The sequence below is a fragment of the Notothenia coriiceps genome, unplaced genomic scaffold (genome assembly GCF_000735185.1).
Source record: "Notothenia coriiceps isolate Sejong01 unplaced genomic scaffold, NC01 NC01_scaffold00032372, whole genome shotgun sequence".
Lineage (NCBI taxonomy): Eukaryota > Metazoa > Chordata > Actinopteri > Perciformes > Nototheniidae > Notothenia > Notothenia coriiceps.
Genome location: NW_011365073.1, coordinates 111,655 through 126,315, shown reverse-complemented (window position 1 = coordinate 126,315; position 14,661 = coordinate 111,655). Strand labels below are relative to the sequence as shown.

Genomic DNA, 14,661 nt, shown 5'->3' with positions numbered 1-14,661 from the left:
GTCAAAATGAATGAATGAATGGGCGTTACATTAAGCCCTCAAAAGCTGCGCCGCATTTCGAGTTGATTGTGATTTATAAAGGGAAACCGGCGTAGGACGTGCCACACGCAGTCTTTTATGAATCGGAAAGTGTTGGTGCATATTTATTTGCTTTGCAAGCAACCTTCCCACGCCAATCCTACGCAAGGCTTTATAAATGAGGCCCCAGGAAATGGATTTCAGCGCGCCATGTTGAAGGACATCTAATTTCTCTAAATGCACATCGAGGATCGAGCATCGAGTAGGCTCTCTGGAGGAGCTATAATCGAGGATACACTGATGGCTCCTCCGCGGCTCATCCACGGATGTATTTCCAGCAACAGTGATTTTTCAAAGAGTCGTGACGCAAGGCCGGACTTATCTCAGCCAATGACAGCTCTGCATGCATCCCCTGGATATTATTTTATTAAAGGTCCCATATCATGGCCATTTCTACTGATCATAATTCCATTGTTGAGATCTACTAAAATCGATTTATATTGTGCAATTTTCCAAAATCACATTGGTATCTCATACATCATCTCTGTATAGTATGTGTATTCACTCTCTGTCCTAAACGGCTTGTTGGAGCTCTTGGGTCCCATGTCATGCTCGGAAAATGCTCGGAAAAGCATGACATGGGACCTTTAACTGCTTTCATCACGACGCAATGTTTACAGTGAGAACAGCTGTGAGGTCCGTGGCAAAAGCAGAGCAGTGTGTATAATATATATATCACTCAGTATAACAGGCCTACATTACTCTCTTTATTTGTATACTTAGTAGATATCTACAAACATTATTATAATTATCATTATACCGCACTGTGAATGAATTAAAAGTAAATATATAAGTCATCATGAACGCAGTTCTGCCCATCAGACAGAGGGCTGTGCCTCCTGTCATCATGAATGGACGTCTCTTTAAAATGAGCGCTCAGAGGAGAGGAGTTCTCATTTCTCTAACCGCCTGCTGCTTCCCTTCCTCTCTCCTCGGTTCCCCTCCTCGATTCCCCTGATCGCATCCCCTGTGGGAGGGACTAAGACACGAGGGCAGGAGTCGAGGAGGGGAATTAGAGAAATGAGAAACCTTCATTGAGAAATCAATGTGTTTTTTAAATGCTTTTAGAAATAAAATACATAGATCTGTATTTGTCCCTCTCATGTTCCAACGTTTCGACTTAAAGCTCATGAACACACCAAAGCCAAAAGAATAGGAACATCTGAGGAGAAAGTACATTTTGCACTCTCACAGTTCTTTTTTAGCCTTTGGTCTTCAATGCCATTGTGAAAGCAACAAAAAGCAACAATCTGCTAATTCCCAAGTCAAGAATGACCCTTAAAGCTAACCTATTTCTAGTCAATGCACTACAAGCTGCCATGGATTTTCAGAACATCTAAAATGTGTTTGAAAAAGTGGAAAAGTATGGGGAAACAATGAAGTTCCTCAGTAGCCAGAAGGGCAAAACTTTTTTAATGCTGAGTTGCTCACATAAGTGAGTATATCCTCCTCAGGATACTGGTGTGAAAGACAGCTCAGCTCATGCTGACTTGATTTAACAAAAGGCTAAAAGAAAAATACCTCTAGCCTGCGGTCAGCTCTCTGCAGTAGGTAGCCCAGCTCCAAATCCTGGAGGTCTGTCTCAAATCCCAGGTAGTTCTCCGTAGAGTCAGCCACCATGGACCTGCAGGCCCCCTGCGTCAGGGCGAAGCCGGGGTTGCAGCTCCCACAGCGTGTGTGGTTGTCTGGTGCACAGGCAGCACAGGCCGAGCCTTCCCCAACGGAGCATGGCGGGGGCAGCTGACAGGGGCTGTGTTCGTATCGGCAGCTGCAGCTGTGGAGCTCCTCAGAGAAAGCACCAAGCTGGTTGTTCTCTGAGCAATACAGGAGGGACTGTATATGACTCAGCCAGTATGACTGAGACCTGCACCATAGAAAAAACAGGACGAAAGAGAGAGGAAGAAGAGGAGTGTTATTGAACAGGGCTTATAGGTTGAGCTAGTTTAATAGGTTGCTGCTTTATTGTGTCCAGGAGACCTGTCGGGTGTGCAGACAGCTTGCTCATTAAAAAATATAAAGCATCATCAGCATTATGTAAAGCATGCAGCTTGCCCCAGAGGATTCAAGTAAGCATGGTTTACATTTAAACGTTGAACAAATGACTCATAATTGTATTAGGTTAGTTGAAAGCAATAATATTAAGTTGAAATAAAAAAGAATAGGTTCAACTTGATGCTATTGTTTCAACTAACCTAATGCAATTATGTGGAACCTGGAACCATTAGACCTCCAGTCCTACTGGAATGTACTGGCTCCACTACGTTTAAATCTTAGTTTTAATGTCACAGCTACCTTTTGTCCTAAGATTGCATGGAAGGGTTCGCAAAAATAACTGTTATTGAGGCAGGCTGGCCGGACATTTCTGTTGACTACCAGTTTTTTGTTGCATTAAAAAGTGAAGGTTACACATGCAAAGAATGTGAGCACAAACCTCGGAGTTTGAAAAGGAACAGAAAGCGCAAGAGTATAGACAGAGAAAGTTGTCTTTGATCAATTTGTGACATAAATACTAGAAGCAGCTGCAGCCGCAGGGTAAATGACTCTCAGGCATGTAATTCCCCCATGTGGGCCCGAGTTTGATTCCCGTCTGTAGCACTTTCTTGACTGTGATCCCTTTATGCCTCTTATCCTCTTTGCTCGCTGAAGAGAGGGAACACACTGCACTACATACCGCTGGCTTTCCTTTCATAAAAAAAAGAACCCTCTTTCTTTGATGAGGGTGTATTGTGGTAAACTTTATGCTAATCTTAAAATGTGTGCTGGATTACATATGGGGCTTCCTTCCATTGTATCCAAATCATATTGTGTGCTTGGCAGTTGGAAGCTAGTCTGAATTCAGAGAATCACTGATTTAAATATCAAAACCCCCAAATGGAAAAAGCGGTCATGGGAAATGATCCGGAAAGGCTCTTTCTTTCCATCACGCGCTACCTGTGGACAAGGCATTTCATCTCTGACAGTTTCAGCAGAGCAAAGCTGTCACCAAGACGAGACTGTGGCTGTATTGTTAGTTCCCCGGTGTACGTAGCCTTTGCCTGCACTTCCTACAAACAGCTGCTGTAAATCACAGTGTCTTTGTTTTAACTCATATGGTGCTTTTATAAGAGCAAGTGACACTGAAAATAAATCAGCTAAATGTACAGTGACTGTTTTTTGAATAAAACAACTCAGCCAAAATTTCAAAGGACACTCAATTTTTTGTTTCTATCGATAAAATACTATTTAATAAAGGAAAAGATAAAAGGGACCTCCCTTACGTTGGTGGAATTTCAAATAAAAACATATTTGGATTCCTTGACAGAGTGCAAGGTTTCCTTGAAGTAATGTACAATTATTGTCCAGAAGTGTCTACACCAAAATATTACACCCACATGTTATAAATAACCATGCCATTCCCAATCCATTGAGAAAAATGATTTGGCTCTAAACAGCCTGCAGTTTGCTGGTTGTTCCTGGCTTTCACTATTTGGGAACATGGCAGGAATTTGCTCCTATTCAGCAACAACTGATGGTGGGCTATAGGGCCTGTTTTACAGTTGGTGATCCAGTTAATCTAAAATATATCTACCAAGTTTAAGATTATTTGAGCGGTAGTCAACTCCACACTGGGCAAACCATTCTTTATGGACCTAGCTTTTCACATTGTCATGTTAGAACAGTTAGAAAGACAGCAATGTCTAAAAACCACGACAATCATCCACAAACCAAATGGACGTACGTATGTGTAAAGAACTGGGGGGTAGATATATTATGGCTCACATCAGCAGCATATGAACAAGCTGGGCAACACCTTATTTGTTTTTGTAAATAATATATTGTATTGTTTCTAATAATATTCATTCCTAATAACTTATATTGATCTTCTGTCGGAGGCAAACAGTCAGTCAATCAGAAGCTTGAATCAAGCAAGACAACTGGAAGAAAATACCAGTGTCATGACATGCAATAATTACGCCTTCTGGCAATTTTTCCTCAGTGTGAAATCATGTAATTGAAACAGTGTAAGGCTGCTAAGATGAAATTGGTCTGATCTACTTATCCCTTGACAAGTTAATTAAAAACTTATTCAACCTTCCCTTTTTCTTGCTTTGTTGTGAAATTATAATTGCACTCTGAGAGTCAAAAAAAAGAATTGAGAGGACTCTTCCAGTGAAGCATTGAACAACTTGGCATACATGCACACAATTGGCACCTTTTCTTGAAGCCTACACACAAGAAAGGCATTTTCTAAGCTGATTAAACCAAAAGCAGTGAAATCACTACATGAATGACAATATTCATCGTTATGCCTAATGGCAAAAGTTTGAGCACAAAGCGAGCTGTTCAGTGTTATCATTACCCGCCTAATAAAAGCCAAGCTGATTGCTGCTTCGACTGGCTTATTCGCTCATAATTGTCAGCGCGGAGAACCCCCAGGAAGCAAAATCAATCACATATCCCTCTATCTCAAGTGCCTAAAACAGGATTTTGAAATAAGAGTGAGGATTTTTTCGAGAGCTTCCGTTTCTCTCCAAGGCAAAACAGACAAACACCCCATTCTCAATCTCTTTCTTCTGAGTATGGATATATCTGTGAAGAGGGAAAAGAAAGGGAAAGCTTTATAACTGCCATGGCGGTAATAACATAGATAAACACTGCCTAGGCGATGGCGCTCCCAGTTCTTTTCTTGCCAAGTGTTTAGAAATATCAGCTGCGTAGATCAGAGATTAATCTGTGTTGTGACAATGTGGCGGCTGCGAGAATAACACAGATCGGGACTGAGACAGAGGAAACAAAGAAGAAGCGAAGAAACAAAGGGACTGGACATTGAATAGAGCGGTAGATGATTTATGTTTTGTAACTGGCAGTAATGGTTGGATCCATCACCTTCAGCAATCAAGTCCACTGACAAAGAAATGTGTGAATGTGAATTTCATTTCATCTAAAGCAATAGTCTGAATGTTCAGAACATGTGTTTACCAGCATTTGTAAAACACGCAAAAGGACCTGTTTGTATTTATTTTATTGACTTTGCCGGCACGTGAAAAATCTCTCTCTTCTGTCAGCAGCTGAAGGTTGGCAGTGATGTTACAGCATCTCAAAAAGTCTCAGAGGCTGCAGTGGAAGATAGTTTCTATAAAATCTTTACTTGGTTTTCTGACAAAAGTGAACATTGGTTTCGCTGTAGGGCAGTATTTCCCAATTTAACCAACTTGGTTATAATATTCCCTAAACTAAACCCTAACAATACAGAGTTTGATAAATCCTCTAATATGCAGAAGAAGTGGTATTTTGTTGTTTACGGCCATTAAATAAAAGCAGAGAATGGGGTTGCAGAGGGATGTCATGAAGATGTCCAATGAAGTCCAATTAAACGATGTCTTGATTCCATGAATATTTCAGGATCCAAATAAAGATTATAAAAAGGAAAGCTTGTGAGCAGTAGATGTGTGGCTTGTTATAATGGCATTTTACTGCCTTTCAACATGGGGCAGGATCTACATATTTCTTTGTGACGGCTGTAAAAAAAAGAGATGATGAATCCATACATTGAATGGCTATGCCACCACAGCAATGCCAGCTTTGTTACTTCCACCTATATCCCTTGATAAGTCTATAGAAATAACTGGAGGACGTGTTGATCAGTGGCTTTAGGCAAATCATTTCAGAATCACATGGAGTTATATAAATCAAACAGTAAGGAAAATGAACTTCAATACCATTTTTTTTCTTAACTAAATGAAAAATATAGGCGGCAGTAGTTTTAATGAAGATCAAAGCTGACATAAAACCATCAAAGCTTTGTCAAATTGTGAAAAAATATATCTGGCATACATAGTTGCATTGCACATAAGATGAGTATTTCATTGCTCACCGTTCTCTCGGTAGGTGGACTTGGGGCTGGCGCTGACATCTTTTACTGAGACTGAAGAGCTTGAAGATGACTCTCTGGGCTCTACTGGAGAGGACTTGCATGCTGTTCTCCAGCTGCTCATAACGCCACTGGAACAAGTTGTCCAACGCCCACAAGTGTTGTATGCCTGACACATTCAGGAAATAGTTCTGCGGAAGTCTTGAGTAGAACGCCTTGAATTCATCTGTAACAACAAAAAAGACACATATTTTACTAGGCGATATCTAATTGTTTTATTGGATGTTGACTTCCTCTTATGCAATATAAGGTCTTTACATTATAAATGCTGATTCACTGGTACCTTATTAAAGAGTATGAGTTGTGGTATTTTACTTTTACATACACATAATGGAACCCTGACACAAAATATACTATATCTATGTTGCCTTACTGTTTTTTTTTCTGTCTTGTGTTTATATCCTTTTTTAATTTCTGTTCTTTCACATAATTTATGTCAATGATTATCATACAACTTGGTGTGCTTAAAAACCTTTAAAGGACAACCTCAAGGCTCAATTTATCTTTGGACCAGTGCTCTTTTGATTGTGTGATGCTATACAATGCAAAGGATGCAACAGATGTGTCATTCAGTTTGAGGCAATATATGCTTTGCTTCTCAGTTGCTTTTGAAGAGCCCTTTGAAATTCGTCGGACCCTTGCAGGCTTTTCTATTTGGGCTTGACATGTAGATCTTACCTTGAATTCTGGTACAGCATCTAGCAGGTGGTGCTTTTAAATTTAACTCAAAGAATTTGACTATGTCAGTAAAAATAGAAAATAAACCAAAAGCTTCCATACGGAGCCCTGGAGGGTTCATAGAGAGAAAAATAAACCCTGGTTGATTTACTGAGTTGATAACCAGCTTCGTAGGACCGCTTAGTGACATCGCGTTTGTTAGGTTTAGTTAAGCCGGGTAAATCAAACATATCCAGGGTCTGTTGAACTGGCTCCGTCGTACAGGGCACTGGAGGCAGTAACGTGTAACACAGCAGAATCTGAGAAGGCATTTGTTTTCAAATGACCACAAACAATAATTGTAACTGGTTCTCCATAGTAATATGTGTATTCCCAAGAGAAAGAAATTAGTTTAATCTTAATCTCGATGTGCTATAGTCCTGCCGGAGTGCACCGGAACGAACGATACTATCATATCATATGCCCACACACACACACACACACACACACACACACACACACACACACACACACGCGCGCCCTGGCGACCGGGCATATTCTTCATAAATTCAATTTAAATAAAACGAGGCCACGCTTTATTAACTCGTGCGCACGCTTTATTAACTCGTGCGCACGCTTTATCAACTCGTGCGAACGAGAAAGTAAAACGTGGCCACGTTTTATTTATTTTTCTCTCTATCAACCCTCCAGGGCTCCGTACTTCCATAATGAATGAGATGATAAAAGACAATAGTGTCCAGTTTACACCTGAAACAATTGAAATGGGATGTTTGTTCTTGTGACACAGGGTAACATTTATGTTTAAGTGTCATGAATAGAAAGACCATTATATGTTTGTTTTTTTAAATGCTGAATATAACCTCACTGATTAGTTGACAGATTACTAATGACAGTATGACTGAAGCTATTTGTAATAATGCAAGTGTGACAATCATGAACGTTGTCCTATGTATCACCATAAGGTTAATCTCCTTAATGTACTTTTCTCCTTTTACAACTGGCCAATGTGTTTATTATGTCAGAGACTTCTTTTTTATTTAAAATGAAATATGACGCTTTTTGTCACACTGATTATCTGCACTTATTGCTCCATAAATGGCACATAAACCCAGTCAATTATATTCATTCTGAATGCAAATGCCACATATTTTAACAATGAGTTAAATAAAACCCTGAAAAACACTGCAATTTTTATTTTCACCTGTTTTGTCATTTGGTTCAAGGTTAACCAAACTAGTGTGGGAGTTTATATTTGAACTCCATCTTTTTCAATGGTCCTCCACTTCCTGGTATCTCCCTCTGCTGATAAATCAGCCGGCTAGAAGCATGTGATATCCCTCGCTGAAGGACACATCTATAACACTTGCGGGTGTCTGTATTCTGGGCACACTCCTGCCCTCTCTTCACACCCAGCTATTATAACGTAAACTTTAAAAGTAATTGCACTTAGGATCTTTTTTTCCAAAGCTAAGTAGTGGAAAAAAAGACAGACATTTTGATTTCACCCGAGTAATAATCATCAAGGCAGAGCGACCTAGAACAGCAATAATAACCAAACATTAGACTAAGAGCTTCTGCCTAAACTTTGCTTCCCCCTGTGATATAAAAAGCTGGACGGGCAATAAGTGGGTTTTATGGCTGATTAATCTGCTCGAGACCTATTGGAAACTACCTGAGCCAGAAGCAATTCATTTATTTTATTTGTTTTATCCGTTTCTACAGTTCACTCTATGCAAAAAGTTTTCCAGAACTAACAATTCACTATAGGTTCACCTATAAATCACAGAATAGGGAGGAAAATATATATAGGAAGCTTACTCAGATTTAACGGTACAGATAAAACCTTTGAATTCCTCATCACTCCCTCTCAAATGTATTATTCCAAAGGTTTTTACTCCTGCATTTAGGATGAGGCATGCAACGTGAACAGAAGTACAAATCCATGATGGTCTTGCCTTTCTTACCTGACTCCTCAAACTCTTTATAGAGTATCCCCCATGTCTCTGTGATCCTTTCCAGGCTCTTTTCCATGGCTTGGATGTCCAAATAGGGACAGTTGCATTCTGGGAACTTGGGGTCACAATGGCACCAGCAGTCATTGTCCCTGCATACGAATTCACCCTCACCGTTACAGGCTATGTAACTGAGAGCAGCCTTCACAAAACCTTCTCTCAAGTAGTCAGGGAGGATCACCTGCAGGCCTGGGAAACCAAGGTTTACAATTGTCAAATGTGGGAAGTGACATTTTCATGACAATATAATGCTGCCTGAACTCATTTACTTAACACAATCTCTTAATCTGTATGTTATGTTGGTAATCCAAAGTACATATTTTCCAGAATCATCTTTAATTACACAAGAAAGTGGTACAAATTAGACAAACCTTGTAACTGGACTTTATTTTCAGGACTCTGAACCAGCACAGAGCTAACAGAGTCAAGGTTGTCATAGTTACTGCATCCAAGAGGACCTGTGCGGGTCTCCGTCACCTGGGCAACGACAAAAAAAAAAGCTCTTTTGTAAAATGATACTACATTTTTTAAATGTTGTTTCTATACATCAGATTTAAAAAATAAGTTTGATGGGAAGAATATGCCTTGTGTAATGGCTTTCTGTGTTAGGTTGAATCACAATGGTTTCTGCATAATAATATGTACTTGTGAATGTCAAACAGAAAACTGGAATAAAGATTGGTTTCCTTCTCTCGTTATTCTGCGAGAATGCTACACCTTTTTTTTTTTGTTTAGTCCATGATTGAAGTTTTTTCGATTGACCTTTTTGCCACAGAGCAATTCCAGCAAAGCATCCGTTTTCACTTCATTTGCAAGAAGAGATCTTATTTCAACGCTCTCCTTTTTCTTGCTTTGACACGGCGGAGGGCATCTAACTGATTCTCATTTTTCTCTCTTTGTGGTTCTAGGACACCATATTTTGTTCAGCAATTTGTCCTGCTCAGGCTTGTCAGAGGACAGTTGGTGTAAAGTGACGGATGGATGAGGTGAGACAATGAGGGTCAGTCGATCAGTAACACAATCATAAAGGGCTGAAGGGCCTGGGTACTCAAATGATGCCCGTGTTGCATGCAGGGAAAACAGAGGCTTTTTAATGAAAACCCTAATCCAGAATAAAGGGGTTTGATAGAGAAATAATACATATCTTCTGTGAATGAGAAAAGGAAATGAAGATAATTTGAGTTCAATTCTTCAGCAATAATATGACTATCACATTATAAATCCCTTGTTTCCCTCATGGGGTTTTCTAATGCTGATATGAATGTGAGGAAATGAGAAACAACCCTGGGTTTCAGACCACATGAATATTGAATCCTTATAAGGAATGATTTGATATGCCATATGATATGCCATATGGCAAAACGTTGACTGATGAGCAGAGTATTCAATTTCCGCTTTGCATAGCAGCTGCTATTCACTGTAGATACATTGTGGTATATTACAAATATGTAATAGGACATTATTGGCCACCTGTACCTTGGTACATGGCTGAGAGATTGAAGCAAATACTTGAACTGTTGCTAGATTTGTACCCTTTCTTTGGAATATTTGTGGTTTTATTTAATTATAGGAACTTTAATGTGCTAGAGTCCCAGGAGTATATTACCAACTAATTACTTGAGAGCAAAATACTCACAAATGATAAAACATTTTTTTGTTTAATTATAATTATTTATCCGGCATCCAACATATTGAGCGCAAAAGGATTGTTTGCCAATAAAGGCTAGTGCCATACTGCCTGACATATTGTCATGTTAAGAAGTGGTTATAGTTAAACTTCAAGGACTGAGTGGGCATGAGCGTCTGTCTAGTGAGTCAGTCGTACAAAAATTGAAGATCGATGGTCTGGTAAATTATTTCATGTGGGTCTCTTGCAATAATCTATAGAGTTATTACATTTTCTTTCAGATTTTGGGTACATAATGGAATAACTTGTTTTGATTCCAACTACAATGCTAAATACATGAGTGCAGCTCTGATTCCTGCCTAATATATGACCCTTTATATATACAGTCTATGATATTAACTAGGAGACCCCAATGTTTATATATTAAGAAACACTTAAGCACAGGTGCATCTGTTTTAAGGAGTTGCTGCCCACTGCCTAAAAGAGTTGTTTTTTCTCTTGTTTGGTTTCTACCAGCTCCTCAGTGAACTATCATGTTTAAGATCATAACATGTAATCAAGAGCTAGCTGCAATTCAGGTAGTGTGAATTTATCACAGCTTGTTTGGTAGAAATGGGGGGTTTCTTCACCCAAAATCAATGTTATTTACAGCGATGGGTCCCAAAACCAAAACAATGAGCTTCACTGCATCAAAAGCTGTAAATGTTGGTGATAATCACTGCCATTTTTGTCTGAAATGTAATGAGGCATTGGTACACTACTTAAATAAAAGGTGTAAATGGTGTCCCTATATTCCGTAAAAAGGTGAAACTTAAAAAGGTTTAACTGATATAAAAGATTATCAAGTCAGCCTTCTGTCTACTCTGTGATTGAGTCAGATCAACAACACAAACATGCTTTTATCAACTGTGAATAGACCACAATGCAATACTAATGTTTCCTCATTCAAGTCTATAGTCTCTTTCATTACTGTTCAGACAGACTGACAAATATGGCCTCAGTCAGATGTGGACATTGTCATCGATTTAGTCAAATACTCAAATCGTAACAAAACTGATCCCTGACGCTCTCAAACAAATGGGCTCATTACTCATTGTACAAACAAGCCGGCTTGATCCCAGACTTAGCTCTGCTCCGTGAATCTTTCAAGGGAGCCTAAATATCCACAACCAATCCCCAGCACACAACAATAGTAACAGGCTTTTCCTCCAAAATGAGCTTCAATTTCCCCTTTTGCATGGAGACAGCAGGGGGGTCTCCGTCTCGCCAGCCCTCTGTTATTCACCTAAACTTGTTCGATTACAAATTCATGCAGAAAAGTGCTTAGTTGTATCTGTTCCGCTGCTTGGTAGGTCAACGTCCTGTGCAAAGAAATGCACAAGTGTAGAAGAATGTATCGCTCCTCTGACTCGCTTTTTTCCAGCGATGGAGGTGAATCTCTCCTCTTTCCACTTCCTACCTGTCAGTTACGCCAGATGAGTGCCTTTGGAGCATGAAATCACACTCTCTTCTTCTATTCCTCTCTGTAGCTACAGAAAAACCCTAATTCCCAAGAAATGAAACAGACAAAAGCATCTTTCTCGGCACCTCTGATGCGCCCACCTTAGCTGCAAATGAAATACCCGACCCTCCCTGAACACAATGTTGTGTGAGGATGGAGCTTTGATATAAGTGCAGGAAGTCTGATTCATGTTCTGCTACAGCAGAGAAAGCTACATTTTACAAGCCTACTGCCGCTGTTTTTCCGAGGAATGAAAGAGACAGAAAGGAGGGTCATTCTTCGCTCCGTAGCCCTATTAACCCCATGCGGCCTGAAGGTGACACCGGAGGCAGAAACCTATCACAAGCTGTGTCTCACAAGATTCATTTATCTTCCCCCTCACCATATGTGCTCATCACGGAGCTTCCTCCGGACTTTATGTGCTCACGATGGGTGAAGATTGTATCTCATCACAAGCAGGCTGATAAAAAGCGTCATCTCCCATTTTATTTTTATCACCATAGTCATTGTTTTATAACAAGGAAATAATGTCCTTCTGGTGCATTTTTCTACTGTGCAAATGACACCTGAATGCAACAGACATATTTCAACTCTGAATTATAAATTGTTTATATTGCGTTCACTCTACATAGAGTTAAAAGATGCACAAAGAGTATAAATGTTTCAAGACTCACTTTATTTATTTGGTAGAGCAGTGTTACATTATATTGATTTTACTGATTCTTGGCCTTCTTATTTGATATGAGGTTATTGTATATTGAACATTTGTATTTACCTATGCCCAGGAAGTTCTGTTTTTTTTCGTTTTTTTCTGTCTCCTTGTCTATTAGCAATATTATGGAAATGTGTCTAACCTGATTGTTATCAAACTGGATGAAATGTTGGCCAAGGGAAAACAAATAAATAAGAGAGCTGATGACAGAGTATATAGTTATCCATTGCAGGAATAGGCATTTGTGCTCAGTAATTATAATTATTATAAAGAACTGGGAACATTTATGTAACTGCAAACATGTTCTTTAAATGCTTTGAGCGATAAAACACATTTTCTTTGTAGCCTCTATGTTATTTTAAATTTTCCAATAATCGTTCATGCTCATGTCCATCGCACTTCAAAGTCGGAAGAATGACTTTCCAACTTGGAAAATGGGACCATCCTAGGAGCATTGAACGCACCATCGGCCTTGACAGAGGACTGCGCTCTGCGAATGCCTTTTTATTTTATAGTTAATATATATTTATTACCTGCTAGGTATTGCATTGCAATGTTATCACCAAAGATAAACACAAACAATGTCGCTACAATTTTTCTTTATTGATAATATGTCCATATAATTCCATGTTGAATGTGGTAAAGCCTTACATTTGGTGCATATACTGTACCATGGTCTCTACAGTTCCCTAGCCATCATATATTTTAATGTAGCTTATATAGTTCAGATATCCTGTAGTTTAGGATATAACAATATGTTGTAACTCTTCCAGCAATGGTCATTTTGTTCTTCTTTCTTTCAAAGAAGGATTTCATATAAAGCTCTTCTGGGCAGCTTCCCATGTAAGCAGCTCCAGTTGGCAGTGAGAGGTACATCTTAAATCCTTCAAACCAGAAATCATACACTTTGATTTTGTAGATTTTCATGTTCAGAATCAAAGCTAGTCTGCCACTTTTTAACAAGGATAAAAAGAGGGACATGAGCAGAAGGTCTTATGTTTGTTTTTGAATACAATCTTTTTGGAGAAGAGTGTATTCAAGAGCATTTAAACAAGTATATATTAGTCAATTAAACTCAAATGTAATTCGAACAATATTAATGGGCTTCATTATTTCTAAATGTTATACCTTTTTAAGCCACCTTGCTTATTCAAAGTCTGTAAACACTGAGATTAGATTACTTTTGAGTCGGCCATATGTCTCCAGTAGATAAAGTAAATGGTATTTTAACTAAAATAAACCTAGTTTGGCTTGGTACTAGTTACATGACATCATTTGCAAAATCTCGCAACCGAGTGTGAAGCGGCTGGGGTGAGGATCAGCACCTCCAAATCTGAGGCCATGGTTCTCAGCAGGAAACCGATGGACTGTCCACTCCAAGTAGGGAATGAGTCCTTACCCCAAGTGAAGGAGTTCAAGTATCTCGGGGTCTTGTTCTCGAGTGAGGGAACAATGGAGCGTGAGATGGGCCGGAGAATCGGAGCAGCGGGAGCGGTACTGCAGTCGCTTTACCGCACCGTTGTGACAAAAAGGGAGCTGAGCCAGAAGGTAAAGCTCTCTGTCTACCGGGCCATTTTTTGACCTATGGTCATGAAGTATGGGTCATGACCGAAAGAACGAGATCATGGATACAAGCGGCCGAGATGGGTTTTCTCCGCAGGGTGTTTGTAAATCTGACTCTTTCAGAGTCAGATTTACAAATATTATATTTTGACCTTAATCAAAATATTCGGTTATTTTCAAAAGCTTTTTTAGCCTGATGCTTCAATTAATTTTAAACAGACCATTCAACAAAAGGATACCCAAAATCTAAATATTGGATTGTTCTTTCTTAGTAAGATGATCCCATGTTCATTACAATTGTGGTCTTACCTTGACTTGAAGATTAAGTCCATGCTCTCCTTCTGGACAACAATCTCCATTACATTTTTGTAAAAGTCCTCCTTATCTCCCTCTAGTTTCAAAACAAAAGTCTAGTTTGTTGTTTGCGTCTACCGTCTCTGCGTAGAATAACAGTAGCAACAAGAACCTGTGGGCTCACGTGCGCCCCCTTCAGTGCGGCAGAGGTTATGGCTGCCTCTCCAGGTGCTTTTTTCATTGCCGTTGTATGATGAGACCAGCGGGCCTAAATATCATATACGT

At 39.4% G+C, this 14,661-nt stretch overlaps 1 protein-coding gene across 1 annotated transcript; it reads right to left on the bottom strand.

Moving 5' to 3' along the window:
* Positions 1 to 1,584: 1,584 nt before the first annotated feature.
* On the bottom strand, positions 1,585 to 11,997 carry LOC104960768 (BMP/retinoic acid-inducible neural-specific protein 3-like). Its single transcript, XM_010788922.1, has 5 exons — positions 11,929 to 11,997; positions 9,051 to 9,156; positions 8,632 to 8,868; positions 5,933 to 6,155; positions 1,585 to 1,942 (listed from the first exon to the last, which is right to left on the bottom strand). Exons 1-5 carry the CDS (start codon positions 11,995 to 11,997, stop codon positions 1,585 to 1,587), a joined length of 993 nt encoding a protein of 330 aa, XP_010787224.1.
* Positions 11,998 to 14,661: the final 2,664 nt, after the last annotated feature.